Genomic DNA, 13,312 nt, shown 5'->3' on the forward strand with positions numbered 1-13,312 from the left:
GCGCAGAGGGGGCGAGGAGGATGGAGGCACAGAGGGGGCGAGGAGGATGGAGGCACAGAGGGGGCGAGGAGGATGGAGGCACGGAGGGGGCGAGGAGGATGGAGGCACGGAGGGGGCGAGGAGGGGGGAGGCACGGAGGGGGAGAGGAGGGGGAGGCACGGCAGGAATGAGGGGGGCCAAGAAGTTCTCATAAATCAGGATGGATACTGCAGTGATGTATTGGATATAGTTTTCACTGTGTGGTATTGCATTCTTGTGAAGCAGAGAAATTCTTACACTGATTATATTACATCTATAGTTCAATCTTTTCAGATATACCAAATACTGGCAACTGTGATCATCATCATTAATAGCAGTAAAATATAATCTGTATATGTGCAAATTCAATGTTATGGTTTCATAAAGTAGGTGAACACACGACCTGCAACCGCATGTTCTCCCCTGTTCTTTCCAAGCAAATTTCTGCTCCTGATACAGATATTAGGCTTTTTGTTAACCTGTATTTGGAATTACTGTGTTTATGTGTACTTCGAGTTTCAGCCAAATCACAACTTACATATAAGCTAAAATCATACAGACTGTGTGTAAAAGTCATGTACCCCCCATATGTCAACTATTTTCTATTTTTTCTCAGGCTTAAAATTGAGAACAATTAAAAACTAAAATTTGGACTAGTTGGTAAAAAGTCAGAAAACTGCACAGTTTAAACCATTTTTTGATGAAGTAGTTCACATATTAATGACAAGATGTCATTGTCCAAAGGAGATGATGGAAATGTGATTTAACTGCTGAAATATTGTGCCCATTGGACACTGATATCCAGCCATTCACCTACGAACTATCTCATCATGAATTATGCAGGGAGAAGTTGATGAATCACACATCCCTGTCCATTATAAGAGCAATTAAATTTCACAGAAACGTTGTTTTAACAGCACTCTCCTTTAGAAGAGTTAAAAGTTGAGTTTTGTGGGTCGGTACCTAGGAGGCTACCAGAAACTATACCGAATGTAGGCATACCAGTTGCACACACAATACAGCCAAGACATGCAACATCAGTGAATTTGATTGTGGTCAGATCACAGTTATGATCCCTTAGTTTCTCTCTGCATGACTGATTAATGGCGTGCCTTCATGTATACAACAGAGTTGTTGATTGCACTACATGCACAATGTTTTGGTGATAAACCAAACTGTCTCCTGCAGCTGCTGCCAGCTATGCAGTTATGCTTACTCACTGCCTGAACTACATTTCGTACAAAGCTACTATGCATACCTGAGTCCTACTCCCTGCACCAACTATGCCCTCTTATGCTCATTTGTTTTTCAAAGCTTGCATTGTTATTCTATGAAACACAATTTCTCTCCGTGTTTTCCAGCTGTGATAAGTGAGATGTCTGCCGAGACCTTAATTGATTATGTTGCACCAAAAACTTGGTTGTGTGAACAAAAATGCTGGTCTCAGCAGATCAATTATTAATTCATGCTGGACAACCACAACCTGTAAGTAGACATGAAATCCAGAACTACCTTCTAATGATGGGAGTATAGAAACCACCAGCTCACTGGCACATAAATGCAACACATTACAGGAAAGGTACGTTAAGGTGGACTCAAGAACACTCATTTGACGTGAAAAGCAAAAAGCATAAAATAGGTTCTCTGCACTAATGAATCACAGTTTCTGTTGATATGTGCCCATTGGATGGTAGGAAATCACTAAAAATCCTCTCGAGATGATTTATCATGTTACATAGTGTATCATCAGGCATGTTGTGTAGGAATTCACACGTAGTGGATATTATTTATATGGAATAAAACTGAGATCCTGATTTCTTTGTTATTGTGTCTCACAGCTAACAGTACACATCTTACAGAGCAATCATGTGCATGTGTTCGTCACCACCACCTCACAGGTGGTCAGATCCATCAACACTACAGGTGAATTATAGCTACAAGAACACAATGGGTGACCTCTTACGACTACTTGGTAAAAAATTAATTGCTTAATCAGGTCCTGCGATCACATATTACTGACCATTCACCACTCCACCCTGTACCAGTGGCATCATTTGAAGAGGTATGGAGTGTGACTCAGTGGATCCAAGCGTACCTGGGTAGAAGAGGAGAAAAGGATCAGCGGTGTACTTTGAGTTTTTCGTGTAGGACTGTTGTCAGCACTTGCCGTGAGGCACGATGGGAACAAGTGAAAGTGTGCCAGCTGATCGTGTTACGCAGCTGATGAGAGTGCAGGAGGCAGACGACATGTTCCAAAAGTAATACATTTGGAAGAAAAGATGAAATATTGCTGTAAACGAGGATTATAAACTTAATTGCTCCTTGTTTGGGTTACAGTTCTTTATAGCCTAGTGAATTACTATCCTCAAACAAAGGACAGCTTTGCAGCCTCTGACATATTCAATAAAAGCAGTGAAATATTTCTCTGCTCCGCATTGCTATGCCATCAATCTGCAGGATTCACTGAGTAAGTGGCTCAGTATTTTTAATTAAATCATGGGAGAAAGTAGGTGGATCAATGAATATTAATATATCAAAGTGTGTGTCTATTATTAATGAAAACTGACGCATCTATCTTCTCACATGATTAAATTAAAAAAGCACTGATGCGCTTACTCAAAGTGACAGCTTTCTCTGCACTTCCAAAAGATTCCATCCACGCAAACCTTTGACTCACACAGAGTAATTTCACCACTACATTTGATTCATTTTCATCTTTCTGCAATTAATCTGTGAGAAACGCACCAATGAATGATGCCACCATGCAGAATTAAATCACTTAAATCAGTCTACTATATAGCACTCCACTGCTATAGTAAAAAAAAAAAAAAGACTTCTAACGAAAGTCACTAATACATTGAGAAACAGCAAACAAACTGATGGTTTAAATTCTGGCACTAGAAAGACAATGCCTCTGTTCTTGCCTCTCATTCATTATGTCAAAGAATCATCCCTCTGGCTACGCAAAACTGACATGTTCCCAACCCATGAGCAGTAGATAAGCACCACCACGATTGCCACTGACCCTAACCTAGACTTTAAATGTCTAAGTCCCATACTACAAATCCAGAGATCCCGGTTTCAATAGCGTAAATCCAGAGGTCCGGGGTTCAATCTCCAGTCGCACCAAGAAGTTTTTCTGTCACACATTTTGGCTTTTACCTCACGAAATGACTTGTTAACATGGAAGATGTGGCAAGGTATATGTGGTAAGTTTAACATAACTGTAGTTCCACCAATAAGACAGTGCAAATGCCAGACAAATGCAATAGCACACCATCACCAATAAAGCAACGTGGCATTCAAAACAACATTTGGGTTGATAAAGCTTTGCCTTTATGGAGAGGTATCTGCTTAGCATTCTCTCTCTCTCTCTCTCTCTCTCTCTCTCTCTCTCTCTCTCTCACACACACACACACACACACACACACACACACACACACACACACACACGCGCGCGCGCGCGCGCGGATGATGATAATCAACACTGGAAACAGACAAATAGTTTGGATGATTTTTTTTGCCTCAACTTTAAATTTTGTATTATGAATGCACTGACATTGAGCTCATGTTTCACCACACATTTAGAACACATGACTGGGACAATGGTGAAACAGTGCAATTTTGTGCAAGTAATGCACCACAATCTCACAACTTAACAGCAGTGAGATGGACAAATCAAGATTCTGTATGTAACAGAGAGAAATCCAAACAAAACCTACAATATGACGTCATACAGTCTGTATAATCCGAGTCAACAATTCCCAGATACTCCAGTCGGATAAGCCAGTCCAACTCTTTAATATTAGCCATGGCACTTAAAGGATGTTACGCAAAAGCTGTCACTTTGAAAAGCAGATCTGGTAGTATAATAGGCTTCACATATATTGGTAAATGGAGAAGTCCAATAAAATTCCTTTGCTGAGGATGCAATATCTTATGTTTATGAGTTACTGCAGAAAGAAGCATTTGATACTAAACTAGTCTTGACACCCTAAAGGAAACTCTCGTCAAAGACAGTTTATCATCACTAATAGTGGTTCTTCACAATCTACGATTCTGCTATAGAAATTTTTGAGGCTAGAAGTTCGGAGAATACTGTGGTGGAAATACTGTGGTGGAAATCAACCAGATGGCATAGCTTGATGACAAAGAAACAATGGGTAACAGACTACTGCTAGAACTAGGTCTAAATGCTGGTAGGTGCCTTAGAAGATTTTCTCCTGCTTTTTAAATCAAAGATGACCAGAGACAACAATGGAGAAAGGGGATTATAATGCATTCACAAAAAATTCTAATAGAATCACTGATAACACGGATGGGAAAACCAGGAACTACTGAAACTCATCACATTCCTCAAAAATTCTTTAGCCAAAATGGCGTCAACTTTGGTAATGCAGAATGTGATTCACATCAGTGCTGCATTGTCAAGGAAAGTGAGGGTATTAAAAGTGCAGCATTCTGAATTAATTCACTCCATAAAGGATACTTTGTGGATATGAAATCATTGATAAATGTGCATAGGCATATTCCACTACCTTTTAAATACAATTTCAGCCCAACAGTGTTGATAGAAGCACAAATTAAAAATAACATTTAAAAAAAGAAAAAATTCTACTAGTAATTTTAAATACCACTCTTCACTCTCTCAACAATATGTTACAAAAAAAATTGCTATCACAATAAATGCATAAGTATATTAGTATCACATTGGATCAAGTGATCTACTGATATTAAGATACTGGCTTCGTCTCGACACCATTAAGTTGTCGTGTGTGACAACGTGTGCAAACAGAATACTGGCAATGTTATATTTTAGATATATATTATTTTCTGGACTAGAGGTTGTGGTGGAAGACAGATTTGTGGTGTAGCACAAGTGTAGATTATGCTGAAAGATGACAATTCAGTATGACTTGGCAAATCACTGAATGTGAATATGAAGCCTTAGTTGTGAAATATTGACCCTCAGTGCAATCTGAGACCAAGGTTAGATCGAAAGGTGATTGTTGTTGTGGGGTGAAGCAGCATCAAATGCATCACTTTATACTTTGTGTTACTTCTGTTTGAGTAGACTGGTTCAAAACCTTAATTACAAAACTAGCAATATTACTCAAAAAGAAACACATGGATTCTTCAAGCTCTTGCATCCATAAAATGATCATCAAACACCATACTGAAGTCAGCTTATCATCTCTGATAGAATTCCATTTGAAACATATTAATGGCCTACTCGTAAGATTGTGTGTTCACTTAAATGCTGTAATGAAGCTTCAAAAGGAAACTTCGAACAGTTTAGAGCTCTATGGAAATGTCATTCCTAGGTCTCTGACCAAAAAAGATCAGAAAAGAAGTGAAGACATAACAAACAACAGGAGTTCAGGATGTTGTGAAAGGGTGATGGCTCTAAAATAGAGACAGTAGGACGTATCACTATTTTTCCAATATTTTCATGTAGATATGTTCAATGGGTAAAATCCACTTTTTGCATGATGAAGTACAAACAGTAACTGTTGCTTTCTGTATCTACCCCCCCCCCCCCTTTACCACAAGTCATTGGAGCCCACTACATTACACCATTGAGATTTCAAAAAGGCAAATGCCATAACATCAACAATAACAGTCAGTTCCTCACAATCATAGTAGCTTTGAATTTCTGAGCCCAACAAGGCAAGGAAGCAAACAAATTTATTCAAGAAATACGTCATCAAAAAATCCTGTTCCCTTAGTTCATCACTTCTCTACGAGAACCTATGCATTTAAACTACAGGAAACCACAATATTTACTATCAATTTTATGAAAAGGGTAGTTGCTGTTAATTACATAGCGGAGAAGCTGAGTTGCAGATAGGCACACCAAAAAGACTGTTGAAAAGTGAGCGTTTGGCTAACAAGGCCTTCTTTGAAATTAGACAACACACGCGCGCGCGCGCGCGCACGCGCACGCACACACACACACACACACACACACACACACACACACACACAGCTGCCAGAGACTGTGGTCGTGTGTGTGTGTGTGTGTGTGTGTGTGTGTGTGTGTGTGTGTGTACTAATTTCAAAGGCCTTGTTAGCCAAACACTCACATTTCAACAGTCTTTTTGGTGTGCCTATCCGTGAGTCAGCATCTCCACTATATGGTGAACAGCAACTAACGTTTTCGTAATATTGTTACATTCCATCTTGGGTTTTACAATATTTACTAAACTGTTCAACACTGTAAAAACAAAGGAAATTCCTGACAGGAACAATGCGTAAAATAAGGGAAATACAACCACTCACTTATATCAGACTGATGTGTGGCGCAAAAACACATGTAACGGAAAACAATATATATAAACAATAGCTATCTTTTTTCTACCAAAAGTACATACATTCACTCACACAAACACACAGAGAGCCAAAAACACACTCCTGCAGTGAGACTGGTTATTGATTATCGATTTTTGAGAGAAGCTGCCAGGGCAGATGGAGGTGGGAACTTTGTAAGGAAAAGCACACGATGCAATGACAGATAGTGTGATTGTGCAAGGCAAGTCTTTTGAAAGGTGAATCAGCAGCTACATAACAAAGTGAAATTATTTCTGAGTGTACAGTTTAAAAAAAAAAAAAATGTAGAGAGGGAGGAAAAGGAGAAGGGAAGGCAGAGACAAGAAAAGGGGAGGGAGGGAGGGCGAGCATGTGCATTGGAGGGAGCAAAGAAAGCACAGAGCCAATTCACGCGTGCTTAAATCAGAGAAACTTGGACTGGAAGGGAGTAACCAAATAACCTGTCTAACGAAGCAGTTGTTGAAGTAACATGTGTTGTGGAGCACATGTTCAGCAACTGACTGGTTAAATTTGCAGTTTGCTACAGTTTGGCAGTGGCTATTCGTGAGAGTAAAGAGTTGATTACTTGTTCTGCCCATACAAAGCTGTACAGTAATTGCACCTGATATATAAAATTGCTGCTTTCAAATGTGGCTCTGCCTATTATTGAGTAGGAAATATCCCTGACTGGAGGTGGTGGGTGGGTGCACAGACAGATCTTGCTCCTGCGTCAACCACAAGGGATGACCCATGGGATTGGTGTCTGAGTGGATAAATCAAATTCTGTACATTGTTGTCTACCAATACAGGCTCTGGTAAGGTTATTGGTATATTTTGACAAGTCCTGCTTTCCACTGCACATGTGGTGTACACGATTTGGGAAGTTTTTTTTGCAGCAAAAACATCTCTTCGTCAGGAACTCCATTGACAACAGCCAATTGAAAACCCCACAGAACATTATTTAAAGCAGCTCCAGCTTCCCTCCAATCATCATTCTCCTCCTCCTCCCATCCAGTTGTCCATGGTTATCTTTCTGGAATTCCTCACTAACCTGGTCTCACATTGCTTTGCTAAATCCATTCCCAGTGAGAGCAGCATCACTCCTATGGAACATACAGCTCCTCAAAACCTGAAATCCAAATAATATTTACTAGTCATTCCTGTCATCTCCCTCCTCACTTGCACTCCTACCTTTTGTCTACTCTACAAGCCAACCCCACAAGTCTCTACAAGGGGTCACTTTGTGGCTGAGTACAATGCTCCCACAGAACAGGCCTCTGCTTTTGTTGACCAACACCTTTGAACTATTTTCAGAAACCTACTGCCCTACATTCAAGGCACTGCTCATTTCCTTAGCCACCTTTCCACAGTTCCTATTCCATTACCATGAGACTCCTTGTCTGTCACTGTGGATGCCGTATCTATGGCTGGCTTTTCCAATGTCACAGTCATACTAAACCCACCACCTCTTTCCTAATCCTCCTAGCCAACCACATCGTAACCCACAAATATCTCACTTTCAAAGTCCAAATCAATGAACGAATCTGCTGTACTGCCATGGGTACTCACATAGTGTCATCCTACGCCAACTTATTTGTGGACTAACTGGAGGAATCCTTACCATCCAGACAAAACCTAAAGCCCCTTGTCTGGTCTAGATCCACTGAGGACATTTTCATGTTCTTAACTCATGAAAGGGACAACCTTTGCTTTTTCCTCCATAGTTTCAACACCTACTCTCAAATCTATTTAACCTTTTGCCTTTGGGCCATTCCCTTGTGGGCAATGCAACACCTACCTCTCTCTCTCTGTCTCTCTCTCTCACCACCACCTACCGAAGTTCCAGTCATAGACATCTTCTATCCAATAAAAGGCAGAGTTGGGTGCCAAAGCAGCTATGTTATATATTGACTACTGTATAGAATTCTATGTGGACAGGACAATTAACTATTCATCTGAATGGGCATCACCAAACTGAAGTAAACCACAGACCTGACCATCCTGATGGCAAACATGCTTGCACCAAAACCTAAATGACTTCAACAGCTGCTTCACTTTACGGACCATTTGGATACTCCCTTCCAGCGTGAGTTTCACTTAAGTACACAAATGGCAATTTCTCTCCAGCATATCCTGCACTCTCACAATCCCCTGGCCTAAAGCTTCTCTAATTTGTTATCCATTACCTCGTGTTACCCTTTTCCGTATCTCTTCCGCTCACACCATTTGATCCCCACCCAGAAGTGCAGATTGTGTACTAGTTTGATTGCAATGACACAGGCCAATGCAGAAAGCAGCATTACTGCTTATACTTATTGGTACACTACCACACTAGCCATCAATACAAGAACTTTTGATTTTATTTTCTGTCATCTGTGTTTGATAGTGGGGTAAGAATAAAAACCTCAGCAAGTCTGCTTTACATGGGCCATCATGCTTACACATATTACAAAAATGTACCATTTCATTGATACACCACAATGAAGATCTCTCCTTCACGTGTCGTTTTTAGAACAGTTTGTTATGCTAAAGTGGCAGTAAATGCAACTTTGCTATATAAATCCTTGCCCCCCTCCCCTCTAAACATGTTGGTTGAAACAGAATGATATTTTTCTGAGGAAGATTTATAGCACCTGTCTGGCGTGCAGACCCTAACTGATATAATAAAGTAAATTTCGATCTACTTAAAGCTTCAGAATAAAAAATAATCCTTAAAGGCTACAGGCTATAAGTCCTATATTCCATATGGGAGCTAAGTATTCTGTTTTTCAATTCTTTCCCTTGAAATGATTTTTGAAAGAGGGAGAAAAGAAGTAATAACTTTAATAATGTGTGACTAAGTTGCAAATTCAGTGAGTCAAGTGTTTGTTTACTGCTATGCTTATTTTTTACTTTTCACTGGATCTTTCTCACTGGCTCAAATGTGATAGCCTCCTCCCCCTTTCCCTTCCCAGTAATCTTGGTTGTGACGACAAACCAGTCTGTAATGCAGTCCGAGGCCTGGAATGGGTGACAAAATGGCAAGCTGAAAGCTGTGAAAGAAAATGAATGCTAAGTAAAATTTTGGTAACAGATCTTTTTTTTGTAACAGACTATGATGTACAGCCTATCCACACCATACACTATAGTTTTTATCATACTTCATGATAAATTAGGGAAAAACTGTAGTACACAACAACAGAAGAAGGAAGAGCACTATGTAACTCTTATCCAAATTGAAATAGTATGTCTTGTCTTGGAAGTGACAAGGTATATATAAATAAATCTTACTTCAATACAATACAAATAGTGTCAAATTATACATTCAACCATATTTGGCAAAGAAAACTTCTATGTGCCAATACCAGAGCACAGGGAAAGTATAATGAGTGTCGCAATTTACGATAACTTAGGTGAGTAGACAACACATAAGCCAGTACTGTTGCAGTTTTTTTATACCCAAGCAATTTCCTCTTCCTACTTCGTAGTAGAAAGAATTCTTAAAATGGTTGGGATTATTACTGTCTTAATAACCGAGATTGTTCAAACAACATACCTATAAAGCAGACAAGATCGTATTTTGAAGTGTTAACTTTTTATGAAGAGTTGTTGGCAATCATAGACCCTATGGAACGATGTCATTTAAGCGGAATACACACTATGGCTCCAGAAAATCCATACATACATTCAAAGCAACTGAAAACCTAAATATTTTTGCAACTTACCTTGTTGCTGCGGCTGCAACACTCTCCGCCCCGTTGGCGAATTTGATTGGAGCATACTTTGCGACTTGCTTTCTAACTTTCCCGTAATCACTGATGCAGCATTTCGGTTTGCCGTCCAGGGGTTAACCTTTGGAAGAGGAGCTTCGACGTACTTTATCTTCTCAGGAACTTTTTCGTCCTCATTACAACCGCCTTCATTTTCTGAGTTTCGTATATCGCCCGTGGTCTCTTCGTTACATCCGGCGTCAGTGCTTCTGATACCACTCACATCAGAAGTACTCACATTTTCGAGCCCTTCTTTACTTGCAGTAACAACGCTACAACACTCTCCATCACCACCGGTAGCATGGTGATCTGTCATATGAGACTGCTGTTTAGTCGATTTCTGGTAACAGTATTTACCCACAGCCGGCACTTCCTTCGTGTTGTGTTCTTTCGTAACTGTATCTGAAGTCTCGCCTATATTTTCTTTATTACTGTCCGCAGATTTGAAATTAAGCACCGCATGCGCATATGATGCGCCAGCACTCTCACGAGCCTGTGAGCAGTCATTGGAATTAGCAGCCACTTGTGCCGCCATATTGATTATTATGCCGCAACACTAGCACGACCACGAGGCAAGACGCAGTTACCTGCCAACGTAAGAAAACATCATTATAGAAACCACAGGCATTTCTAAAAATAAAGGAAGCAATTTATGGATTACTAAACTGAACGAATGGTAGAGCATTTACAGAAACAAGACACGACCAATAAAATAACAACATACAATATGTTGATGAAGCACAACTTTTGTAAATAAACAAACACGAGACGTAAACAGAAAAACAAATTGCGGATTAAGTATCTGACTAACGGCAAATAATGATCAGGTTAAAACAAATATCTTATTCTCTAATGATCTAACTAACAAAAAAATTTCAAAGCTATTTCTTCCATACAAAATAACTTACGTGCAAGCTTTAATAGTTTTAATTTCAGTAAAAACTGCCAGACAAATCTACTGCCTCCGCGCTACACGTCTACACATTGAATTTACTGTTAGTATTCGCATGATGCAAGCACTTTCTTCCTCGTGGCTTGCATCCTCACCCAAAACACATGGATGTTGACTGACGCCACTCAGCTCTCCTTCACGTGTGTGTCGCTAGATGTCGCAAACGTAGCGGTACATATCTCCTAGCATCGTTGTTCATTACAAATAATGTATCATCTTGTTTCATTTCGAATTGAACTTTCCTTGTGAAATAACCACAGGATTACATTTATTGTTGCCATTTATTGTTTAGAATATATCACAGTGAAATAATTTTTTTGCTATCGCAGTACTGCCACCATATCAAAAATGTCAGCACTGACACTGAATTATGACAAGACACAACTGAATTAAAAGCCACTTAGTTCGTTTCATGTTTCGTTCACAGTATTTTGTGATAAGTGAACGGCGGTTTTTTCAGTAAATATTTGATCGTCGTTGCAAATGAAGTATGAGAAATGTATTTTCTGCACACTGACTTACTGTTTATCAATACACGGAACAATTGTACTAATGTAATAATAATAATAATACAGGAAACATTTTTCGTTGTTTACATCACCAAGTTCACAACAACAAATAGAAAGAGACGCTGTATGTCGTCTGTATTACAATGATAAACACTTGTGTACATAAGCAGTATTCGTGCATATCATAAAGACAGAGGTAATAAATATATCCAAGAAATACGTGGGGGCAAACTTTCGAAGAGTGTTTGTTATCCGCTAAAAGGTTCAAAAGAAGCAATAGTCCCAGTTTAGAGACCTCCAATAACTTCAAACGAGCGAGGAGGCGTTGAGGATCAGATATTGGACTGGCATTCGGAAGGAGAGTGGTTCAAATGCCCATTCGGTCATAAATCACAAATGATTCCTTTGAAAAAGTTGCGGCCAACCTCCGTTATCATCTTCGTTTACTTAAAGGTTCACTCCGTGTCAAATGAGCTGATGGCATGTTAAATTGAAATCATCCCTGCAGTAGTTTGAAGGCTATGGACAAAATGTATTTTGAGAGAATGCACAAATTAGACTAGAAAGAAGAGAGTTAAGAGAAGCCAAAGGGATTTATTGGTGGCTAGTAGCTACTTGCATTTCAAACACTAAAGGATCTTAAAAATCATGGTTATGAAAGGAAACCCATTAAATATTTTCCATCAAAAATAGAACGACAGTATCATGAAAGTACAGCTGCCCCACCATATAGTGGAGACACTGAGTGGCAGATAGGCACCACTGTCTATCTGTGACTCAGTATCTCCACTATATGGTGAGTAGCAATGTTCCTTTTCAAAACACTGTCATTATTCCATCCTGGATTTTCCATTACTTCAAAAATAGAAAGGATCATGTGTTACCATCAAAAATGAAAGAGGAAGTAGAATGTTGCCAACTGTTTCACGTGTAACAGAAAATAATGTGTAATACAAGATGTACACCTAGATGGAGATGAGTTAATATTCCACATCATTGATCTTTCCTTCTCGATGGAATATGCAGGACATGATGGACAAATGAACTGGTGAAAAATTTGTTTGGCCATTTCAATGCATCTGCTCTACAGTGATTAAGAATATCTGTCAGTGTTTAAGAAATTAATAAAGTGTTGAGTAGTGAAAAATAAGTGGACATGTAAAATGAGAAATGTGGAGGCTCTACAGAGAATCAACATGGAAAGAAATATGTGGGAAACACTGACTAGAAGAAGGGACAGGATGACAAGAAGTATAGTAATACATCAAGGAATAAAATGACATCCATGCTATTAGAGGGAGCCGTAGAGGAAAAAAACTGTACACGAAGACAGATGGCATTGGAGAGGAAGTTACAGTGAACCACATGAAATTTTTAAAAGTAATATTTTTTACTTTTTATGGTTACAAAATGGCTGGCTGGTAATTTCCTTTAGGAGGTGAAATTGAAAATACTGCCAACAGGGTCATAGAGAAGTATACATAAATGTCTTAGCTTTCAGAACTGTTAGTTGCTTCCTCAATAAGGAAAGAGAGGTAGCTCAAGAAAAATAATAAGGAGTGTTAGGTCATAAGGATTGCAGGTTGGGAGGCAGTTATTTTTTTCCTCCCTAGGGATACAACTAACCAGTTCTGAAAGCTAGAATATTTTTTTCTTCTTTTGTATGTATTTATTGGTAGTTTTTAGATTTTTAACAATTGAAATTAAGTAATGGCCAGACATTTTGTCTCCTCATAATATTCTCAAATGAATTTTTGTTTAAATTGTGTTTTCTT

At 39.2% G+C, this 13,312-nt stretch overlaps 1 protein-coding gene across 2 annotated transcripts in view; it reads right to left on the reverse strand.

Annotated features, from left to right (window-relative positions):
* The window catches only part of LOC126412804 (la-related protein 1), a 143,260-nt gene extending 132,122 nt beyond the window's left edge, over positions 1 to 11,138 (reverse strand). For both annotated transcript variants that reach the window (XM_050082585.1, XM_050082584.1), the window contains exons 1-2: positions 10,985 to 11,138; positions 10,032 to 10,663 (exon numbers count right to left, since the gene is read on the reverse strand). In XM_050082585.1, the coding sequence (XP_049938542.1) occupies positions 10,032 to 10,611 (580 nt within the window). In that variant the 5' untranslated portion in view covers positions 10,612 to 10,663; positions 10,985 to 11,138. The remainder of the gene's footprint in view (positions 1 to 10,031; positions 10,664 to 10,984) is intronic.
* Between the last annotated feature and the right edge of the window lie 2,174 nt (positions 11,139 to 13,312).

Source organism: Schistocerca serialis, chromosome 7 (assembly GCF_023864345.2).
Source record: "Schistocerca serialis cubense isolate TAMUIC-IGC-003099 chromosome 7, iqSchSeri2.2, whole genome shotgun sequence".
In the NCBI taxonomy this organism is placed as follows: domain Eukaryota; kingdom Metazoa; phylum Arthropoda; class Insecta; order Orthoptera; family Acrididae; genus Schistocerca; species Schistocerca serialis.